The sequence below is a fragment of the Tursiops truncatus genome, chromosome 6 (genome assembly GCF_011762595.2).
Source record: "Tursiops truncatus isolate mTurTru1 chromosome 6, mTurTru1.mat.Y, whole genome shotgun sequence".
NCBI lineage: Eukaryota > Metazoa > Chordata > Mammalia > Artiodactyla > Delphinidae > Tursiops > Tursiops truncatus.
In genome coordinates, this window is record NC_047039.1 from 32,670,187 (window position 1) to 32,693,892 (window position 23,706).

The following is a 23,706-nucleotide window of genomic DNA, read 5'->3' on the forward strand; positions in this document are numbered from 1 at the left end:
GGGATTGGTGGTCAGCAACATTTATATCGTGGTGTATCCTGTGCAGCTGTTTTAAAAACGGGATGACAATACAGATTGAGAGTCATAATGATGTTCATATTCTGTGAGCCTATGAGTCCTCTATTGGAGCTTATCCTATGTAAATCATTCAAAAGAAGAAAAATGTCCTACATGCAATCATGCGCTTTGCACAGTTATTTAAAATAGTAAGAAAAGGAAAAATCTGGAAATCCAACGATAGGGAACAATTAGGCTAATTACGGTAACTCAACTTGATGGAACATTACTTAGTCATCAAAAATGATCATTACACAGTGATCATTCACTGTAACAAGAGAAATGTCTATCATAGAAGACTATGCACAAAAACTAAATAAGAATTCTAAGTTCAACATGATTACAACTACATAATGTGTGTATATGTACACAGTGTATATGCTACAGATCCTCATTAATCATAAAGTCTGTATTTGCAGATTCGCCTACTCCCTAATATGTATTTGTAATCAATACTCACAGTGTTTTCCTAGTTATTCACAGTGAAAATTTGGGGTCATCTTCACATTCCCAGTTAAGCTGGAACAAGGCAACACTCTGCCTTCTTGTTTTAGCTCTGACACTGTAAATAAGCACCTTTTTCATGGTCTATTTAGTGCCATGTTTTTTGCATTTGTATGTTTTTTGCTGGTGAATTCACTGTTTAAAGTGGTCTGCAAGGGTAATGCTGAAGGGCTGTCTAGTATTCCTAAGGGCAAGAAGGACATGATGTACCTTACAGAAAAAAATATGTGTGCAGGATAAGCTGCACTCAAGCATAGTTATACAGTTGGCCGTGAGTTCAGTGTTAATGGATCAAAAATATATATTAAAGAAAGTGTCTTAAAACAGAAACACACATAAAACAAGGCTATGTATTGATCAGCTGACAAAAATATCACGACCAGAGGCTCACAAAAACCTAACCGTGTATTTCCCCTAGGAGCAATGGTTCAGTATTTACTATCTCAGTGTTTGTAGAACACAACTACCGCTAATAATAAGAAATGACTGTATATACATACATAGACATATGTACATATATACCTAGACGTAGATACATATATATACACACATATACACACACAATATAAGAGATTAGTGTGTACAAATACACATATATGTAATTATGTGAGTTTAAGAATGGTTTAGCTTCTCTCTTAAAATTTTTAAAATGTTTTTATAGCATGGCTTTTACCATGAAAACATTTAAAATGGACAAAAGCCAAAGAACCCCTGTTGACTAATAACAGAGCTCTCTAGTCATATGTATAGGTCTCTTAGAATCAGTGCCTTACAACCTCCATCAAACAAAGCAGGTTGGCCAGCATGTGTCCTTCATGCTGCTTTCCTGGACACGTCACCTGATCTTGCAATGTTTAAGTTGGCTCTACTAAGAGGTAAGAATAATATCGGGCCTAGTATGAATGTATACATTAAAATCTTGCAGTAAGTTTCCCAGGGAGATATTCTGATTATCTTAGGCCTCTATCAATGTCTTCAGAGTATCTATTCTAAATTGTTCCTTGGTAACAATTGACTGAGTTTTCTCTTCCAAAATTCACAAGTTGAAACCCTAACCCCAAATGAGATGCTATTAAGAGGTGGGACCTTTGGGAGGCAGTTAGAATTAGATGCAGCCATTAGGCCCTCATGATGGGATTAATGCCCTTATAATAAAAGGAGGCAACGAGGAACCTCTCTTTCTCTCTCTTTTTCTTTTTGCTTCCTCTCTGTGTTCACATGCCAAGGAAGGCCATGTGAGGACATAACCAGGAAGAAGGCCCACACCAACAAGCTGACCATGCTGGCACCCTGACCTTCAGACTGTGAGAAATAAATTTCTGTTTTTTAAGCCATCTGGTCTATGGCATTTTGTTACGGCATCCCGAGCTGACTCATGCACTTGGGTTCAGAGGACAGAGCGTTGGGTGTGGAATCATCACAGGCTGGCTACATGCTTTTACCAAAAGTCACAGCTCCTGTCAGATGGCCCTGTCCAGGTGCTACCCTTCTTGGATTCACTCCTTCCCCTGTCACTTCAGACCAACAGGTGATGGGGTCCAACACTATCCCTGTGGTTTCCCTAAAACCTACGTACATTTTTGTAAATAGTCCTTTAATTCAAATATGCTTCTATTACTCAGTGTGGCACTTTTTTCCTACCAAAACTCCGACAGGATCCAACAAAACATGGGAATTGCTAAAAACATTATTTTTATAAAAACATAATTCCAAACATTATCTCTCTGATAAAGAGACTGAGACCCAAGAACTCCTAATTAACTGGTAACAATGTCACATCCTCAAATGGGGTCACCATGGGACAGCGGCTGTTGCATGGCCTATACTGCTTGGCGTGTGATGACAATGCCAATGTGATGGTAAGAAACGAAATCTTCTCTGATCTGCCTAGAGCAAAACTTATTCATATTACATTTTTCTTCCCATAGTCTATGAGCCAGATTGTCCATAATCTCTGGTTCCATTTTTATTTTTGCCATGTCTTTTCCCGCATCTTGGTTCCATTCACTGAAAAGTCTCCATTGTTCTAGGGGTCAGGAAACACAGGCAGGGTGGGTGCTTGTTGTGAACTGATTGCCTAGCAACCCATCTTTCTTATTCCAAGGACAGAGGCTATTTGCATTTTGGGAAAGAAGGAAAAATGCTCCCCTTCTCATGAGTCCCGGGGTAAGAATGTCTTGCTGACCACTCCTCACAGGAACCTTCCTTCCTCTGAGAACTCCCCCTGGGTGGCCTGTCTCTGCCTGCTGCCACTGTGTGTACTCCCCTGGGGGTGGGTGCCGCCTTCCAAGGTGCACCCAGGGCTGCCGAGGGCAACAAGTGCCTTCTGGCAGCGCCAAGCTGCAGCCCCAGGCAGGCAGCACCAGGACAGGGCTCAGAACATCCTGATCTCATTCAAGTGGACATTGCTTTCCCACACTACTCTTTCCTTTTGTAGCTTTCTTTCCTGGAAACCTGCCACACCAAGGGGATGTCCAGGCCTGCTGTTCTTAACCTCCAAACTGCCGGTGAGTTCCTTGAACTTGCTTAGGGAAAGCTGAAGCCAACAGGGACAGGGAAAGAGGAGGAGCTATAACCCTCACTCGGAAGCACTTAGCTGACCTACAGGAGGTGGGAACCAAGAGAAGAAAAAAGATTGTTCTTCCCATCATTTGAGAAACTGAACTGGGTTTATATATGGAAAAATCACTATTCCAAACCGGAGACCTCCTGCCAAAAACATCTCATTCTCTGTCCTGCTCAGTCTCCATGCTGAAGGAATAAAGGACGGTCCTCTTATAAGTGATGTGTGAAGAGTGATGAGATTGGAGCCCTCCTTCTTTTATGCCTTAAAGAGATAAAGAAGACTCTTGGGCTATGTGGCTTCAAGTTGGGCAAGGCCTTTAATCTTCTGAAGCTCTGAATTGCCATCTATAAAACTGAGATCTTTAAGAATTACACTGACAACTGTTGACAATGTTTAATTTATTTGAACATAGCCAAGTAGCACAAGGCATGTACCCTGGGGTGTACTATTTAATGAAAACCATCTCATGACTGTGTTTACGTTGGTTCTTCTGCCTCTCTAAGATATTCGTCTTGAGGAGAGGCCCTGGTTTTCCACAGATGATGTTGATCTACAACATGATAGCAGATACAGCTGCCTTAAGATGTTATCAGGTTTTATAGAACTTTGCATTCCTCTGCCATTTTATGTATTTCCTTGTACACATACAATCCAAGACAAAGAAACCTGCATAAAACTAATAAACAAATTTCTTTAACTGCTATAGGGATACTCCTCCAAGGGAGAAAAGGTAGAAGGAGATAATACCACCTAATCCTCTTATCTGTTAGGCCAGGAGATAAATGCATCCCCAAGAAAATTCTGAAAGATTCATGGAAGTTGGGGTATGAGAAGAGAACAAAGAAACACATTTAAAAAAATATCACTAACCAAAATTTTACCTCCTGTGGAAGGACATAAGTGTGGCTCTGCTTTTGTTATTTTTGCCAGATTTGTAAATTCTCTAAAAATTGATCTTAAGTCTTCTCTGGGCAGAAAATATTTAATTCAGTGGAATTGGGAATTGAGCTTAGAATTTTAAGGCTAGAAGGACTATAGACGTCATCTGACCCAAGCACTGCCCTCATTTCACAATTGAGGCCCATACACTGAAGCCCAAGGAAGTTTGGGTTTGCCCAGATGACAGGCAAATCATATGGGTGGTACTTAATGCACAGAAATCATTACTTATGACACTTTGTGTTCATGTAACCACAGGCAGCTGACTTTATTAATAATGGGAGTACTATGCTTGTTAGCAGGCCAACTTTGTTTGTCACTTGAAAGGGTTTTGAGGTATAGGCGTTTGGAAATGAAGAACCTAGAATGCTATGCAAGGGGCTGAAGTAGGCTGCCATATTTCTATTCATTTCTCATTCATTTCAGTGGGAGTATTTAAGGACACACTGGGTGTTCTACCACTGAACGGGCAAGAAGAGAATATGGTTATAGCCAAGTGTGTCCTTGGGTGAATGTTCTCTCTACTGCAAAGTTGGTGAGTTTTGCTGAGAATCTAGAGAATAGTGAAGCAGTCATCTGGTAAAAAGTTGAATCAAACATTCTCTGGGTTTCTCTGATCTGCTTGCTATTTTCTCTCTTTCCTCTTTAACTACTGCCACTTCATTATTCACAGCTTCAAAGCTGTGAACATTCTCCTCTCTGTGACATGGAGAAACTGTTGGGCACGGTCCTTAAACCAGTTAAATAATTATGTCATAAGTATAATGAGATACTAAGCCTCAGACTTGTTAGAATAGTCCATGCACATATCATCAATGGCTTGAAAGCTCAGATGAAGTTTGGCAAGTTTGAAAGAAGTAAGGAGAGGGCTTACTGGAGAGTGTTGGGTGAATTGGAAACACAGTTGATTCTGGAAGCAGATTGTTTCATGAATTTCTCCCTGTACATAGAAGAACTATATCTGGTCATATCCTTTTTGTTTGGGCTAAAATAATTTACGTAAATGAGAATATGGTAGCTGATTTTGATTGTCAGGATGAAAACCTTGAAATCTTTGAGTGATAAACGGCTTTAGAAGTTATCTACCTCACATACAATCTTAAAACAGAATCCACCAAGCTAAGTCAAATAAAAATGCATCATATCAGTCTGAATTTATTTATAAAATTTTACCTTGGTAACATTTATGGATTATAAATCAAACCACAAAAACACATTAAAGGTTTGCTGTTGCCCAGTGTACTAAAACTGTATGTGCAACCCATCTGAGCATGTTGGTTTCCATTAGTTTTTATTAATGGTTATAATGCACTTAGTAATAATAGTTATATTAATGGTTATAGTACACATAAGCAGATGACATTTAAATAAACTGTTTATAGAGCTAATCACTGAAACCCTCCACAAAAATCCCTGTGTTCCACAGAACACAATTTACAAAACACTGAGCCCTTTCTACAGCATCATGGAAGATGGAAAGCCTATGCTTGGACGCTTCCCTCCAGTGACAAGAAACTCATCTCTTGTCAAGGCAACCCCTGTCACAGTTCTCCCTCACAGCCTCTTTACATGGTGCCAAATCTTCTTCCTGAAACTTTTACCCAGCAGTCCAAGTTCTGGCCTCTAGAACTACTGTCCTCATCTGCGGGGCAGAAGACAGCTACTGAGTCTACATCTAGGTCTTCCTTTCTCTCGTCCCAACGTTCCCCATTCCTTCAATCATCCCTCCTATGGCATGGTCCTAGACTTCTTGACCACCCTCCTCTGAGTGTCCTCTTGCTTGTTAGAGCAAGAAATATACACCCTAGAAATACAGATGGCTTAAAATTACATCAAACTCAGCATGTGCCAACTGAGTTCTTGTCTGCCAGCCCATTCCAAAACCAGGACAGGGAATAGCACCACTGTCTGTCCAGCTATGCAGGTCAGAAATCTATTTCACATCCTTGACTTCCTGTGCTTTGTACTTTCCACACCCAATCCACCACTAAGTCCTGCAATTTTGCCTTCTAAATAGCTTATAAGCCTCTTCACTTGGCTTTGCCTCCACTGTCATCACCTGTGACCGCCATACCATCGTGTCTTTCCTGAACTTCTGTAAGAACCTCTTAGCCCATTTGCCTACAGCTGCTCTGGCTCTCCAGAGTTGCACCATCCCACATCTTACTTAAAATTCTTAGCAGCATCTCACTGTTTGATGATAATGAAAAATCCTTAGCATGGCTGACAATGTCCTATGTGATGTAATTCCTTTCTGCTTCTCCATCTGAATTTTGCACCCCCTGCTCTGTGCTTAGCACACTGGCCATCTTTTGTTTCCTTCACTCTGCTCTGCTTCTTCTGCCACACGGCCTTCCTACCTGTTGTTTTCTCTGCGTGGAGGGTACTTTTCTCCTCTTTCAGCCTAGTTAACCCAACCTGCAGGATGAAGCTCGAAGATTCCTACCTCAGTCTTCCCAAAGTTCCTATACCAGGTCAGATCCCTTGTTACAGATTCTTGCAGCCCTCAGGACATCTGCTTCATGACACTTATCACAGCTCTTATTTACATATGTTTATCTGACTAATGCCTGGCTCCCCAGCTGGATCATTAGCTCCACTAGGCTGAGATGTGTCGATTTTTGCTCACTTTTTTTCCTCTTAGTGCACATAAGGTGCTCCGAAGTATTTATTGAGTGAGTTAACTGTGCAATTCCTATTTTGATATTCTCTGGTTCCATCAAGGAAATTGACCTTAAATCTAGAAAAAATGGCACAAATATTATCACGAGCAATTTGAAACCCTAAGGAGATGAATACATGGAGAGCTCAAAGTTTTTTTTTTGTTGTTTTTTTTTTATAAATTTATTTATTCTTTTTTTTTGGCTGTGTTGGATCTTCATTGCTGTGCATGGGCTTTCTCTAGTTGAGGCAAGCAGTGGCTACTCTTCATGCGGTGCACGGGTTTCTCATTGTCATGGCTTCTCTTGTTTCAGAGCACGGGCTCTAGAGCGCAGGCTCAGTGGTTGTGGCGCACGGGCTTAGTTGCTCCGCAGCATGTGGGATCTTCCCGGGCCAGGGATTGAACCCATGTCCCCTGCATTGGCAGGCGGATTCTTAAGCACTGCGCCACCAGGGAAGCCCCTCAAAGTTGTTTTTAAAAGAATGTGTGGATTCTTTGGATTGGATTGGATTGGTTTGGACTGGATTCCATCTAATTTTCACTAACCTATCAAAAAGTTAGCATTTCCAATTTTTAACATTGGCCACAAACCACAGTAGTATCAGCAGCATGTGTGAAGTTGTCACACATAGATCAGATATTTTCATATTACATTATTGTTGCTGCAGATATCTCAAAACATCATTTATGCTCATCACTTTGAAATTACAGTGGTTATTAGACCTGCCACCAGCTCTCATTATTGAATGTTTTAACAAAAACACTTGCATTATTATATCACATTTTAAACACGTAAATGTACTACAATGTAACTGTGTTCCTTTTCAGCCCCGTGTGTTTTTTTTTTTTTTTTTTTTTGGGCGGTACGCGGGCCTCTCACTGTTGTGGCCTCTCCCGTTGCGGAGCACAGGCTCCGGACACGCAGGCTTAGCGGCCATGGCTCACGGGCCCAGCTGCTCCGCGGCATGTGGGATCCTCCCAGACCGGGACACGAATCCGCGTCCCCTGCATCGGCAGGCGGACTCTCAACCACTGCACCACCAGGGAAGCCCCCGTGTACTTTATTTTATGCATTTAAAGTCTTATTTGGGGAAGGAGTCCCTAGGCTTCATCAGATTGCTAAAGGGCAGAGGCCGTCCTACGTTGTCTAAGTCAAGTTTGCAGTGCAGTGTGTGTAGTTTAGGCCATGATGATTTCCCTTTTATGACACGTGTTTCATGCTCAAGCAAATAGTTATGACTCATCATGGCTGCCAAAGATAAGCAAGGGATAGTTCTGAACCAACCACAAAGAGACAAAGGAAGTATATCACACAGAATATTAAAACGTGCTTCCTGTGGTAGCAGCTAAAGTTGTCCTTATGGATATAGTAGAAGAAATACAGAGTAAAAATCAACAGCCAGAAAGGATCAGGGAAGCCCTTTGCCATTATCAGACCTCATACACATCACTCTAGCCTGGGGGGGGGGTGCCCAACAGTGTATAAAGAGTGGCTGTAAAACACTTGTGGGATGTATGTCATAAATCCAGGAGGTAAGAATTGAAGGAAAGAGTGATGGCCAGTGTATGTGCCCCGAAGGTAGCACCCTGAGACTATTCCATAAAGATGTGAGACTATGCCCACATTCTTAGGAACCCATCCCAGTTTCAGGGATGTTTATCTAAGAGAGCACTCCTCCAAACAAGGGAGGCGGAGCCCAACATATACCACAGGATTCCACGTTGTCCCTGTTCACTGATAACAACAAGAAGAAGAACTTACATACATATTCTCTACACCTTCCATGGTGGCTTCATGACAGCGCTAAGTAGCAGGCAGAACAGACTTCTTCACCATTTCACTAAGATGGAAAGTAAGGTCAGAGAAGTGAAGTGAGTTGCTCAAAGCTGCACGCTGCATACATACTGCAGGTGAGAATGGAGCCAGGTCTGCTGGTTCCATGTTCCTTGGCGTAGTAACCAGATTTGGCATCTGGAAAGAATCCAGATTCCCTCCTTGAGAAGTCAGACTGGCTATATCTGAAGCCCTTTAAGGTTGTGTGTGGAGCCCTACGTCAAGGACACAGGACCAAAACTCCGGAATTAACTGAGCCCCCATAGCAACTATTGTCAGGGGCTCTCCTAATCTAAACCAGACAGCCCCCTGACTCCCTATTCGGTAAAATAATCTCCATGTAGTAAACTTGTAGCATCCTGACCAATCACCTAATGTCAGCCTGCCAGCAGGAATTTTCTTTGTCTTGAGGCTATAAAAGTTGGCTACTAGCCCACAAAGCAGGTCGGCTCTCCCTGGTCTATCAGGAAGTCGGCCCACTGTATTTGCAGCGCCCCTCACTAACTCTGCTCTTTGTTCTCAATAAACTCACTCTTTTCTAAAATACTTTGTGTTTGGAAATTCTTCTTCCAAACCGCACTTGGGCCACGACATTGTTGTTCTGAAATTTAAAGTATCCCTTTTTCTCCTGCAGCCAATAAAGCTTTAGGACACGGTCCTACCCAGTGAGCCAGTGTCCTAGATGGACCTGTTATGACCACTAAGGGCAGAACTCTGAGAATTCACCAGGCAGCTGTGGTTGTGCTGAAGGCACCAGGGAGGTTCAGAGTGGGAAGAACACGGTTTTCTCCTTCCAGAACAGGGGTTCAAATGTCAGCTCTGCCACCTGGATGAGCTATGGCATCTCAGGAAACTGACTTCACCTCTCTGAATATTACTCTCTTCATCAGTATGCTAAAGATGGTTGAGAAGGTTACATGTCAAGCTGAGATATTAAAGAAGGCCAGTAAATGTTAGTCTTCCTTACAAGACCCAACATCAACCCTCTAACACATTAACAGGAATCTTTTAAGGTCACAATTGTTTCCTACAATGAAGCCTAATGAGTTTTCCAGAAGAAATTCACTACTTGCCTTAAAAGAGCTGGGAAGCATGCAGACACCTGAGGTAGCTGCACACACACATACATACACACACACACACACACACACACACACACACACAAATGCTGATATTGGATTTAACTCCCTGTGCAGCTTCACCTTGGAGTAAATTTTCCCTCTGTGCCCTGAAAATTGGGGCATCAATCCCTCTATACCCTCGCAAAAGGTTTCTGTGTTCAAACAAATTCTGAGGAATGAGCCTCAAATCTTCCTCACCCTCCACGGCCGTATCCCTGTCATCAGCAACATGTGAATGAACCAAATTATCTCCAGGGCTGAGGGTGTGGGCCACATCGCCGGGCTCTGCCGTCAAAGGAGCCCAGCGTCATGTTCCACCCCCTTAGGAGATGGCTGATGCTGTCATAGGGCTGTGAGGGAGGAAGCCAGCCTGGAAATGCCATGTAGGGAAGAAACTGTTCCATTTCAGTGTGAGAATTCTAAAATAGCTGCTAATAAAAAGCCTTCATACTGTGACACTTCAATACAGACACCCACAAGGATACCTTGACAAGCTGTTTGACTCCTCACAAGTCTTTTCTTGCTTTTCCTGCACAGGGCCCGAACCATCGCCCACACGGCTATACAACCATGCAGTGACGGAGAAGGCCAGCAGGGGTCTGCCTAGTCTGCGGCGCCAGCCAGGGAGCCCGGGTTCCTTCCTGGAGGGAGCCATCGCTGATCTGATGTTGGCTTGTCCAGGCACCTGTCACAGCAGTTTGAACCTGCTACTTATTCTGTCTCTCTCTCTATCCTCCTGTTGTCTTTGACAATACTTACCCAGACAATGAGTTAAGTTTACCTCCTAGGATGAGAGGGGAGAGTATCAAATAATATTTCATTTACCAATTCAGAAATGCCATGGTTCAATGAATCTAGGCTCTGAAGATAAGGAGAGTAGGATATGACTGTACGATAGTGATTAAAATCCAAAGAGTTTTTCCCACTGGAAGTCCTAAAAAATCCATTAATTACTATAGCACTATCTCCATCAGGAAAACAATGGGTCAAGTTTGAAAGAATTTTTAACAGCACCTATTCTATTTTTGAAGCTTGATAATTAAGATCTTTTATAAAGTTACTATATGAATCTTAGCATAGATGAGACCATGTTAGCTATTTTCTATAAACGCTGCTGAGCAGGACCCATGCGATACTTGTACCTGGCTGTCCATCAGACTCACCTAAGAAGCTTGTTAAAAATATAAATTCCCAATTCCCATCTTCAGTGATGCTGGATCAGTATATCTAAGGTGAGGCCTAGTAATCAATATTTTGAAGAAAGCACTTTGAGCTATTCAGAGGTATGGTCAAGCTTGGGAGCCTATAGAGTGGGGAGCACGATAGTACCAGGCAAGGTAACCCTGCTATGCTTCCATTAGCATGAAGAGAATTTGAGAAGTTGTCTCACAGTTGGATATCATAAAGCAACTTTATGTTTGAAAATGCTCTTAGTGGAGTCCAATTTGGAATTCGTTTTTATCTGGTCAGTAGAATTTTTCAGGTTTTATGCCTGTACTAAGTTCTCATGACCACAAATGGAATGACCACCAAGAGAAGCTGCTGCAACTCTGCAGAGGAATCAATCCTGAAGTTTTTTTGTTTGTTTTAAATTTTATTTATTTTTTGGCCGTATTGGGTCTTTGTTGCTGGGTGTGGGCTTTCTCTAGTTGCGGTGAGCGGGGGCTATTCTTTGTTGCAGTGCACGGGCTTCTCATTGGGGTGGCTTCTCTTGTTGTGGAGCACGGGCTCTAGGCAGGCGGGCTTCAGTAGTTGCGGCACATGGGCTCAGTAATTGTGGCTTGCGGGCTTAGTTGCTCCACGGCATATGGATCTTCCTGGGCCAGGGATCTAACCCATGTCCCCTGCATTGGTAGGCAGATTCTTAACCACAGCGCCACCAGGGATGTCCAATCCTGAAGTTTTTAATGTCTTTGCATGTACACAGCATTAGGTGAGGTTGTCGTAACAATCTTTTGTAGTTTTATAATTTTTTTCAAATCTGGACAAATAGACCAAACAGGAATGTGAACTAACTGCTTGAGGACAGAATTCTAAGAAAGTTTTATGGAGAGTTGAGAGATGGAGTCAAATCATACTTGCACTTGGAGCTATTTCCATCCTGAAGACCCACTATGGTGGATAACATCTTTACTTTTAAAGACTCCCGGGGGAATGGTATATAATCTTTCTCAGACCTTCCTTTTAGGCAATTATCATTATCACTAAGAACCTAGAAAATGCTCAGCACTGTGTGAGGCATTGTGGAGGTCAAGATTAGAAGATGCACATTTTGCCCAAGAAGCACTTGTAATCAGGTCACCTAGTCTTGATTATAACTTCAGTCATCTGCAATAGTCTTTAAGTTCAATAACACCTTCATCTGCTATTCTTCCTTTAAGACCCAGGTCAAATCTTAATTCTTCCAGAGAATTTTCCAGATTTCATCCCACATGCCAATAAAAGTCAATTTATCTCTACGCTTCACAACTTGTATCATACTGCCTAGCATCAGAGTGATTCACTATGTTTCTTCTCCCCAAGAGATTTGTGGTTTTCTTTAGGGAACAGAACATGTCTCATTCAGAATCTACATATTGAAGAAGTATGGCTAAAAATTATATATGCAGTACCATCTTGGACTAATTCAGTCATTTATCCATCCAAGGTGCTCTGTCTCTGACCACAGGACAATGACTGTGGGAAAATGTAAAAAGTGTGGAGCATTATTAATATTCTGCCCACACATCTTTTTCCAAAGCCTTCTTGAACCAGTTCACACTTTGAGCCTGGGGAATCTCTCAGAGGTAATAGGGAAGCTTAGATAATTTCCTTTTGCTCAATACTCACTGAAGATGGAGACAATCTACTGTTTTACTAAAGTAATAATCTTGTGTAGGCAGGAAAACTTTGACTGTAGAAGAAGTATTATGTAAATGTAAGTTATTTAATTAAAAAGAAAAAAATCCTTCACAGGAAGTAGATGTTCTAAAGATGTGGGAGAACTTGTTTTCTTTACTGCAGTTTGTAAGTGGTTCACTGATAGATTCTTTGTAATGACATATTAATCATGAGAAATGGCGACTGTCTTCTACCTTTAGGCAAGGTGGAGTACCAGGGAAAAAATATACCTTCTTATCTGAAACAACCAAAAACCGGCTTAAATATATGTATATGAAACAATTATTTTCAAGACACTAGTTAACAGGCAATGAGGGATAATGATTCTTGAGAGATGAGAAACAAACATAGTGAGTTCTATGGTTACCAAGCTTAATTCATTGAAAGAGACAGAGGGCTCCGAGTGGAGCCCAGCATGCTCCCTGGATTAAGGAGATGGAGCAGAGAGCCCGGAAAGATCAAGGTGACTAGAATGGAAAAGACAGAATACCAAAGAAGAGAGAGCTGCACACAGAGAAAACTCTGAAGATTTATAGAGTGCGCCCCTCACGTATTCAGCTGAGTATTGATCACTGCACACATGTGAGGACACTATCAATGGCTGGGGAAGACTGTCCAAAAGGATCAGTGCCCAGTGCTCACACAGGACCAGTAATACTGCCAGTTCCCGATGAAGCAGAGTGAAAACCTCATGATTCATGGGGAATTAGATAGAGTACCTAGTAGATCTTGCCTCAGTGGTGGGGAATTATTAGCTCTAAAGTAGGCACTGGTCTGATACTGCCTAATAAATCTTAACAGCAACACACAAAGGGATCAAACAGCTTTGAGGCAATATAACCACATTCCAGAACAAAGCCCAAAAATATTTTTAGGAAGGCAAAATATCTAGCATCCAACAAAATAAAATTCACAATGTCTGGCATCCAGTCTAAAGTTACCAGGCATAAAAAGCAGCAGGAAAATAAGATCCATGATGAGAAAAATCAATCCATGGAAATTGATCCAGGACTGACACACATGATGGAACTACAGACAAATATACTGAAAACATTTAATATAACTGCATTCCACATGTTTAAGAAGTTAACTAGAAGACTAGAAAGTATAAGAAAAGGCCCATATTGAACTTGTAGGAATGAAAACTTGAATATGTGAGATGAAAAATATATTGGATGGGAATAATGGAAAATTAGACACGGCAGAAGAAAAAAAGTTATGGAAGTTGAAGACAGAGTAATAGAAACTATCCAAAATGAAACACAAAGAGAAGAGAATCTGAAAATATGAAAAGAGCTCAGTGGGCAATGAGACAATTTTAAGTAGTTTAATAAAAGTGAAATTGGAGTCCCTAGCCAGTACGTAGGGAGAACAGAAGAAATATTTGAACAAATAATGGCCAGAAAATTTCAAATTGATGAAAACTATAAGCCCACAAATCCAAGAAAGCCAATGAACCCAAGAGAAAATCTTAAAAGCGGCTTGAGAAAAAAGAAGCATTACATACAGAGGAGTAAAACTCTCCTACTGAAAAACGCCAGCACTTTTGTATTTTTAGCACTGATTATGTGCCACTTCAATTTATTGTCCTCAACAAGCTTTAAAGGCAGGAGCTCATTGAGAATAAAGAAAGAGAGACCATGAGGGCGCATCAGGTGAGTATGGCATGGTTTTCATTGCTCTTCCCAAACCCATTCACCCATTCACTTTCAGTTCCTTTTTACCTATAGTAGAACCATAGTTTATCTAGGTCTTCAGAAAGCCACTGATCTCTGCAAGTGTATTCAGTCCTTAGTCTTGGCCCACGTGTGGCCAGTGAAATATAAGAAGGAGTCTTTGCAGAGGAGATGTTCTGGGAAAGATTTACTTCCTGATGAAAGGAAGGCATGCAGGTAGAAACTATCTTTTCTCTGCAGCCATCTTGCCCCCTTCCTCCTCCAATTGCATGTTTGACATGTTTGGAGTTGCTGCACCCATCTTTCAGCCATGAGGAAAAGACCAAGAAAATGCCAAGTGCCAAAAAATTGCTCTGACATTGAAAAGCTTCTGAACCAATTAGAAACTGCCTACCTGTGAACTTCTTGTCATGCAAACAAAAGCAACTCCCTATCTGCTTAGGGCATTGCTAGTAGCTAAGTGTTAAATTCATTCCTAATGGATAGAATCATAAAGTTAGAAGAGAGAAATTGGAGATTCAAACCTTTGCCCTTAGGACCCCAGTCTGATGCTCTTTCCTCTATACTCCAGCTAACTCTTTGTTGCCAGCTTCCTTTTTTAAGGAGCTCCGGTCTCAGTGATGCAAAGATATGGAATGTCACAGACATGAGATAGCTGAGGCCTGACTGCTTCAAAAATGGGTAAAAATGGGAGAAAGTACCTGCTGAGGATACCTCTCAGTACTCTGAGGAATAAGAATCCTTCTGGCCCAACCAAGTCAATAGGCTATGGCCTACCTTCCTTTCCAGCATACCTGAAAGCACACTTAATTTCTGTATGTAGTACTTCCATGTACAAAGTGGATGGACTTTTGATTTCAAGAAGAAGAGACTAAGAAGACTGAAAAAACAAGAGGATTTATGCCATCTCCCGCTAACAGACTTTACTAGTTAGGAAATGGATGAAACCAGGCCCCTGGACAAAGGATCTCCAGGCCAGCTCTCTTGTGCAGGCTTTGGCCGCTTTCCATAGCCCTTCTTAAAAGGCCACAAGTCCCAGTAATAGATTAAAGGCTCTGAGGCGTTCTGTAGAAAGGAAATTATTCTTACCTTAGTGACCATGGATCTCTTTTACTGGTGAACAGCCTCTGACAGCTCATGGTTCCAGTTTGAGAGAGGCTGCTCTAGGCCAAGCAAATATATACAGCAGTGGAGATGTGGGGATCTGTTGGGCGGATCTATTTTCATAAGCTTCCAGAATGCAATCTGACATGTCACTTTCTGGCATAAAAATTCGCAGTGGCTTCCCACTGACAAAAGGACCAAGTCCAAAGTCTTTGGCATGGCAAACAGGCCCCCGTGAAATCTGATAATAGCCTAAATAGCCTACTTTTTTAGCCTCAGAGGCATGCAAAGGAGTCCCATTCCCTGGCCACGCTTCGCAATGTTTACATTGCCATCTCTTGTCCTATGCTACCTCCTATGCCAAGAATTCCGCCCCTCCCCTCCTGGCCCACAGCCTTCTTGCCTCTAGAGCAATTTTGGGTTCATATCTTAAATACCAGCTCAAATGTCATGTCTCTGTGAACCCTACTCTGGTTTCCCAGTGTAGGCTGGTGGCTTTCTCTTTAGGGTTCCCAGTACATATTTCTATTACAGCATTCATCACATTATCACGTGTCTAAAACATCCTCCTTTATTATTTAGTACAGTATCCAACACATAGCAGCTGCTTCATTAATGTGTGTTGAATGAATGAATGAATGAATGAATACTCACCCACCCTGTTGCAACTCCAAAGCATATGTGAAAGGTTCACAGGGCGGCTTGAATACAAATTAAGCCAATTTAGAATCTTGAAACAATTTATGCCAATCAGCTTTTATATAGAATTAGTCTGAACTCAGTGTTCTGATTTCTCTCCAACAGACAGGTTCCTCTGAACTGTGCTCTCTCTAACTGTTGTACAAGGCATAAATTGAAGATGATTTCAAAGAATAAACAAACTCTTACATTTCTGGGGCCACTTTAATCAAAAGAACCCAACCAGAAAGGTCTATAATTGTTCATGTGAAAGTTAAGAGTCATTGTGTGAGTATCTATTATGGAGGAAAATAAGGAAATGGTATCTGCAAAAGAGAGTTAATGACATAGAGGCATTCTTCTTTCAGGAAGGGATTGTGTTGCCTCTTAAAATGAATGCCATGCCTGGCTTTATGGGTTCTAGGCAAAGTATATCAGAAGTTTTTCTATTATAGTATTAATGTAAATAAGTTTAAGCTCTGAGCTTTCTACTGAAAATAAATTGTCTGAGATAAGGATGTCCCTATATCTCTGGCTTTACTTCCTGAAGACAGCACTCTTAGACTCACAGACAGGGTATCTGCAAATCTGAGTATCTTCTGTATTCATCAACAGGGCTAAAAAGATATGCTCATCAAGGCTTTTCCTTATGTGTGTCCTGTTCAGCATACATAGTGTGTGCCCTGCACTCTTACAGTTTGCACAGATACAAAGATATATTAGACTTGTCCTCTCCCTGCTCTCATATCAATGAGAAGACATGCACATGAACAGGTTTCCATGATGCAACGTGCTCTATGCTGTAATGCTTATTTATATGAAGTATTGAGGGATCACAGATTTGTGAGCCATTACTCTGTGTGGAGAATGTCAGGGAGGAGGTGGAACTGGAATTGGTAGATGCCATGCTGGTCCTCATAGCGGGAATGACCTGGGCATTTTACACAACACACTAAAAACATCTGTGGAATGAGCTGAGATCTATCTATCTATCTATCTATCATCTATCTATCTATCTAACCATCCATCCATCCATCTGTCCGCCTACCTACCTATCTAGAAATGTTCACATTACATACAAATATTTCTTTTAAAATAAATACAACTTTTCAAAGACCAAGGTATGAAAGTTCATCCTTGATTATTTCCTATGTGCTTGTACAGTTCTTAAATTACCTAAGCCTTCTTCTCTCCTCTATGGTTCAGGACTTTATTTTCCAGTTTATTACCCCTCTTCCTTCAGGGTGGGCAGATTAAGGGACAACGTACTGAAGTTCAAAACAGTTCTTTTCCTACTTGTTATATCAGCTTATTTTAAGAAAAACCATCGTCTTTTCTCTCTGCTGTTCATAAACTGTATTAAGCACTTGAAGATGATTTCTAGACTTGTTGTTTATATCATTTTAACACTTTAGGATTCTGACCATGGCCTTGCTTAGCCAAGCTATATTTATTTGCTTCTTTTAATCTCCACCATTAGTCAATTTGCCGATTCTGCGTCCTTCTCTTTTCTTCTTAAGTGAAAGATGGATTAAAGGATAGGATTTCTTACCTCTTGCCACCATAAAACTAAAGCCCAAAGGGGTATAAGACTTAAAAGCGAGGATTTCAGATGTTTGGGGCTCTCTACTTGCCAACGGTCACATTCATTTTAAATGCATGTTGAAGCCAAATTGTGGAAAATACCAAAGTGCACATTAAAAAAAATTCAGTGGATACACTGTGGCATAGTAATGACCAAGTAGAGTGAGATCCTAGGTCTCTGACAGGAATCTGGTTCAGATGCTTCCTAAATGCCAGGCTTTGCCAGTGGAGGGAAGGAATAAAAATGAAATGAAAGACTGGTACTGCAGAGCTGCTAATTAAAATAATTCAGAGAACATAAATGCTAGAGTAATTTTGGACCTGCCATATCAGGCTGGTTTCAATGCAAATGTAGTGTTCCGATTTCTTCCTTCTTTGGGAAGATATAATTAGCTCAGCTGCAACAGGGTGGAAGCCTCGAGGCAGCCGTTTCCTGGTGCTGCCAGCTCCCCCATGATGGAGAAGCAGCTGCCACCCGCCCCTCCTGCCATGGATCGCACAGAGCTGGGGCCACCCTGCAAGGCTGCTCACAAGCCACCATGAACAGAGGCTCAGGCTGCCATTGGGACTGGTTCTTGCTTAAAGATAAGGGACATGTTGCTCCTTAATAATCCAGTTGACTCTAGGCCCAATCGCCATCCTTCCATATAAGATAGCCTTGGTGAACTCAAAAATACTCCTTCGTTACTGTGGCAGGAAGGATACTTAACACTGGTGATGATGGCCCACATTGGCCACAGCAGCTCCCCACCTTGGAGTGTGCAGGCTTTGGGAGAAGCTAGGAACAAAGCAATGAAGAAAACGTGCCCACAAATGAGAAACCAGAGCTGTAAGGAGAACACATTCCCCAGCTGACGTGGCAGAGAAGATGAAGAGACACTATGATGGGGACAGGCTCAATGCTAAGCTTATGGATGATCCAACAGGTGGGTAACATGTGAAAGCAAGAGTGTCCTGGGGAATAGCCATTGCATGATGTACTCAACTCACCTGCAGAAACAGAGCACCAGCTTCTACTTGTCGATTTGACAAACTCAAGAGAATGGACTCTACTGACAGACTTTTGATATTTAAATAAGCAATAATATTCTACAAATGAGTTCTATGACAATAAATACTTTCATGGAACCAAAAAGTGTACCACCATTTTGAAATTTTAGAGAAGGCAAAATAGAATGCATAATTTCTTAGTTGTCCTAAGCTACCATCAAGTTGTCAGGTTCTCACACCCATCATCCACTTTCCTACCGGCTCCCACCCAGGCCCACCTATCATAGAGGCCAACAAAAGGCCGTTTTTTTCTCCTCCTTCTCAATGGGAACAACAAACAACCAAGCAAACATACAAACCCTGCAGCTGCCACTGAGTAATGACCATGGTGGGGGGATTAAATCAATGCGGCATCTGAAGAACATTTCTTAATGACTGGGATAGGTCCATGAAGACCATTTAATAAATAAAGGAACTGGGAATCATTGTTTCCTCCAATCAGTTCAGAAGGAAATACTTCAGGAAAATGTCACTTAAGTGGAGGATTTTCTTTTCAACAAATCAGAATATATGGTAGATGACAAATGACAGTGTTTTTATAATGCATAAATGACCAAGGCTAACTTCTCAGGTCTATAACAATGGTCACTGTTTTGTTAGTATTTTTTAGGCTTTTTTATTGAGATACAATGCATATACCATAATATTTACCCTTTTAAAGTATACACTCAATGGTTTTAAGTATATTTACACATATACTAAACAGTCCTCACACTATAGAATTCTAGAACATTTTCATCGCCCCAAAAAGAAACTCCATATCCAGTCACTCCTCGTTCCCCATTGCCCCTCAGCTCCTGGCAAAACCACTAATCTGTTTTCTGTCTGTATGGATTTGCCTCTTCTGGACAGTCCATATAAATGGAAGCGTGTCGTATGTGACCTTTTGCGCTTGGCTTTCTGCACTCACCATAGTGTTTTCAAGGTTCATCCACGTTGTAGCATGAGTAAGTACCTCATCCCTTTTAATTAATGAATAATAGCCCATCGTATGGGTGACCACATTCTATCTGTTCACCAGCTAATGGACACTGAAATTGTTTCCACTTTGGAGCTATAATGAATAATGCCGCTATTTCGTTTGTGTACAAGTTTGTGTGCATGTGTGTATGTATGTGTGTGTGTGTGTGTATGTGTGTGTGTGTGAACATATGATTTCAATTTTCTTGGGTATATACCTAGGGGTAGAATTGCTGGGTTATATGGTGACTCTGTGTTGAACATTTTGAAGAAATGCCAAACTATTTCCAAAACAGCTGCACCATTTTACATTCCCGCCAGCACTTTATGAGGGTTCCAATTTCTCCACATCCCCGTTAACACTTCTTATTGTCTGTTTTGCCAAGTGGATGTGAAATGGTACCTCACTGTGGTTTTGATTTACATTTCCCTAATGACTAATGATGTTGAGCATCATTTTATGTACTTATTGGCCATTTGTACATTTTCTTTGGGGACACCAAAAGAAACTTAAACCCTTTGCCTATTTTCTGATTGGGTAATTTATCTTCATATCATTGAGCTTTTCAGTCTTCTTCCTCTGAATTATTTTTCTAGAGATTGTAGAAAAGGACACTGAGTTCTACTTAGTTCAGTCCCGGTTTTGAGAATGAAGCATAACTTTATCGATTTGGATAATGATAAGGTTGAAAATATTTATCGAGCACTTATTTTGTGCCAGGCGCTCTGAAACCTTTATTAACTTACTGCGAAAGGGAGAGCTATTGCTTTGGCCACATGTTTCTTCCTTGGATGCTCATCAAGATCAGCACTTAAGGAAGAACTCACGTATTCCTTTGTCTCCTGAGACCGGGAAACGCCCCTATCCCCACTTCCTGCCAAGGGAGCAGAGCTAACGGAGAAGATGCATCCATTGGCAGGTAACCTCCCGCCATGTTTTAGCTCTCTGGAATAAACTAGTCAGTCATTGCTAGACTCAGGACAGGTGCTTTGCAACTCTGTTTTGAACACCTGAAGTTAAGACTGCCCATGTTTCCTGCAAACACACCCAAGAAAATCCTTTACGATTTGGTCTCCATCCTTTCTTGCTGTATAAAACGTGGACAGTGCTCATCAAGGTGACAAAGGAAGAAACCCCACGTATCAATCTCTAGAAGAATACGCAGCAAGGCAACGGATTCATTGTCTTAGACTAACTGTAGGAGAGTCAGCTCGGCTAAAGGGCAGAGGCACTGGAGGTGAGGGAGGCTGCAGGGAGGAGCACAGGAGACGAACTGAGAAGGCTCCTCCTCAAGCATAATCATCAAGGGCAGAGCAAAGGCGAGCGCAGGCATTTCTTCACCAGCCCTAACCTAGTATGAAAGTTAGTGGAGTTCTAAGTTGTACCCTCTTAGGTAATATATTTCTAGAACATTTATTTCTTTTTCTTCCTACATCCCTCTCCCTTTAAAAATCAAGCAAAACAACAAGAAAACAAAATTGGTGGTTTGAGGTGTTAGAACACAACCGAAATCTTCAATATCACGACTTCCCGGTTTCCAGAAATAACCCTTTCCTTTCATACCCAAGTTCTGAGATGTCAGTTAAATCTAACACGCCAAGGATGCCGACTCCAGGTAATCAGTGGATTTGAATTATTGTCTATAACTCTAGCTGTTAGTGTTTCAAATGGGGGAACCCCAGGCGGACTCGGTAGGACAGAACCTCTTACCAAGATGGCCACCAGCCAAGATGGTTCTGAGTGGCAACTTCCAGGGTCTTAGTGTACTTTCATTTATGTGAACCAGTTCACCCTAGATCAAGCCTCAAACAAAGGCTCCTGGCATAGTTTCACAGAATCAAATCCAAACCTCAAAATCCTTTAACCTCATGGCCTCCTGGAAGTTTTCCAAGGGTTCCCCTGGCAGAACTCTCATGTTGAGAACTCTTTCCTCTTGGAGATCTCACAGACAGCTCTGGAGAGCCATGGAAAGAGCAGGACGGTGTTGTGGGCTGAGCTGTGTCTCCCCCCAATTTATATGTAGAAGGCTTAGCCCCTAGAATCCCAGAACACAGCTATATTTGGAGATAGGGCCTTTAAGGAGGTGATTAAGCTAAAATGAGGCCGTTAGGGTGGGCTGTAATCCAGTCTGACTGGTGTCCTTATAAGAAGAGGAAATTTAGACACACAGAGAGACCCCAGGGATGCCCGTGCACAGAGAAAAGGCCATGTGAGGGTGTACATAGTGAGAAGGCACTGTCTGTAAGCCAAGAAGAGAAGCCTTAGAAGAAACCAATGCTGCCGTCACCTTGATCTTGGACTTCTAGCCTCTAGAACTGTGAGAAAATCAATTTCTGTTGTGTAAGCCACTTTGTGGTATTTTGTTGTGGCAGCCCTAGCAAACTAATACAACGAGGGAGCCCCAGGGAAGGATGGCCCTGGGGTCTCTTTTTCGGTACAGCCACTCACCCTGTAGTAGTCAGTGCTGTACACGTCCCGGGACATGCCGAAGTCCCCGATCTTCACTAAGAGGTTCTCGCCCACCAGGCAGTTCCGGGTGGCCAGGTCTCGGTGCACGAAGTGCTGGGACGCCAGGTAGACCATGCCCGCGGCGATCTGCTGGGCGATGTGCAGCATCTGCGACTGCGTCAGCTCCGTCGGCGGGTTGCCCTCGGCCATCAGCACGGCATCAGGTCCGTGCGCCCTGGGGAGAACACAGAGGGCCTTGCTGGAGCCTCAGCTCTTTGCCCTGAGGGGCCCTTTGCCCCACATCAGCTGCTGGTATGGAAAGATGCTGCCTGACTTAGCAAAAGAGGAGGGAAGGATGCTTCACCCACAGTTTTATCTCTAAAGCCTCCAGAGCACCTAGGCTTTATTTCCCAGAAAGTCTAGCATTTCCTGGGCCATGTGGGCCTGAATAGTGCCCCCCTCGACACACAGACAGGTTCACATTTTAGGGTTCTGGAACTATGCTGGGATCAGGCACTGGCTAGATCCCAAGACCCTGAAAAGCAGTGGGTGGAAGAAGCAAAAAACAAGCAAACAAAAAAACCCAAATCAAAATAAAACACTGGGGGAAGAGTTTGGCTCTCCTGGAGTGAGGGGTCACTGCACCCTAGCAGGAGCCCCAACTCTGTCCTCCCAGCCACATGCTGCAGCAGAGGGCCCTCACTCCCTCCAGAGTGCAGCTCTGCTCTCCCCTACTCCACCTGCCCGGTGGCCCAACATGGCTTCAAGCTGCCCATGTTATCCCCAAGCCCAACTCAGCAGAATCCCAGGGCATCCTCATCCCGGACATTCATTCCCAGTGAAAAATACCATCTCCTTCGGCCCACCCCTACCCCTGACCTCCAGCTCAACACATGTCCTGGGCACCACACAGGAGAGCCTTTTGAATCACAACACATTTATTCTTTTACTGGGGCAAGTCTTATTCCCCACACTATGGTGGGGGCCGGGGGGAGCGGTGAAGTACAGTGTCTTATACCTTCTTTATCTTCTGTCTTACATACCCAGCCTTTTCCCAGCTATGTGACAACTTAAGGCAACTTTTTTTTTTTTTTTTTTTGTGGTACGCGGGCCTCTCACTGCTGTGGCCTCTCCCGTTGTGAAGCACAGGCTCCGGACGCGCAGGCTCAGCGGCCATGGCTCACGGGCCCAGCCGCTCCGCGGCATGTGGGATCTTCCCGGACCGGGGCACGAACCCGTGTCCCCTGCATCAGCAGGCAGACTCCCAACCACTGCGCCACCAGGGAAGCCCGACTTAAGGCATCTTAACACTGGCATGTGCTTCAGGGAGGGGAGGGTCCCAGTCTTAGGATGCTATCATGAACCGCTCCCACCCCCCTTTCCGCATTCCCCACCCCGGAACCCTGCTGAGCTGACTGGAGTCACTGCCCCTGAGGGGTGCTGCAGGGCAGGGAGTAAATGTGTCCTTTGCTGCTGGACGTGCCAGGGTGGGAGTCAAAGGGCTTCTGTCTCCCAAAGGGAAGCAAGGGAGGAGATCTCCTTCAGGACAGTTGGAAGCACTTAAAACAAACATAGAGGATTCTAAATGTTAGAATTTAAAGTGGGTGACCCCACCTATGGGCGTCCAGAGCTATATGAGTAT

At 42.8% G+C, this 23,706-nt stretch overlaps 1 protein-coding gene across 5 annotated transcripts in view; it reads right to left on the reverse strand.

The window, feature by feature from the left end:
- The window catches only part of NTRK2 (neurotrophic receptor tyrosine kinase 2), a 385,135-nt gene that overhangs the window by 53,278 nt on the left and 308,151 nt on the right, over window positions 1–23,706 (reverse strand). For all 5 annotated transcript variants that reach the window (XM_073806010.1, XM_073806011.1, XM_033857885.2 and 2 more), the window contains one exon: window positions 22,065–22,299. In XM_073806010.1, the coding sequence (XP_073662111.1) occupies window positions 22,065–22,299 (235 nt within the window). The remainder of the gene's footprint in view (window positions 1–22,064; window positions 22,300–23,706) is intronic.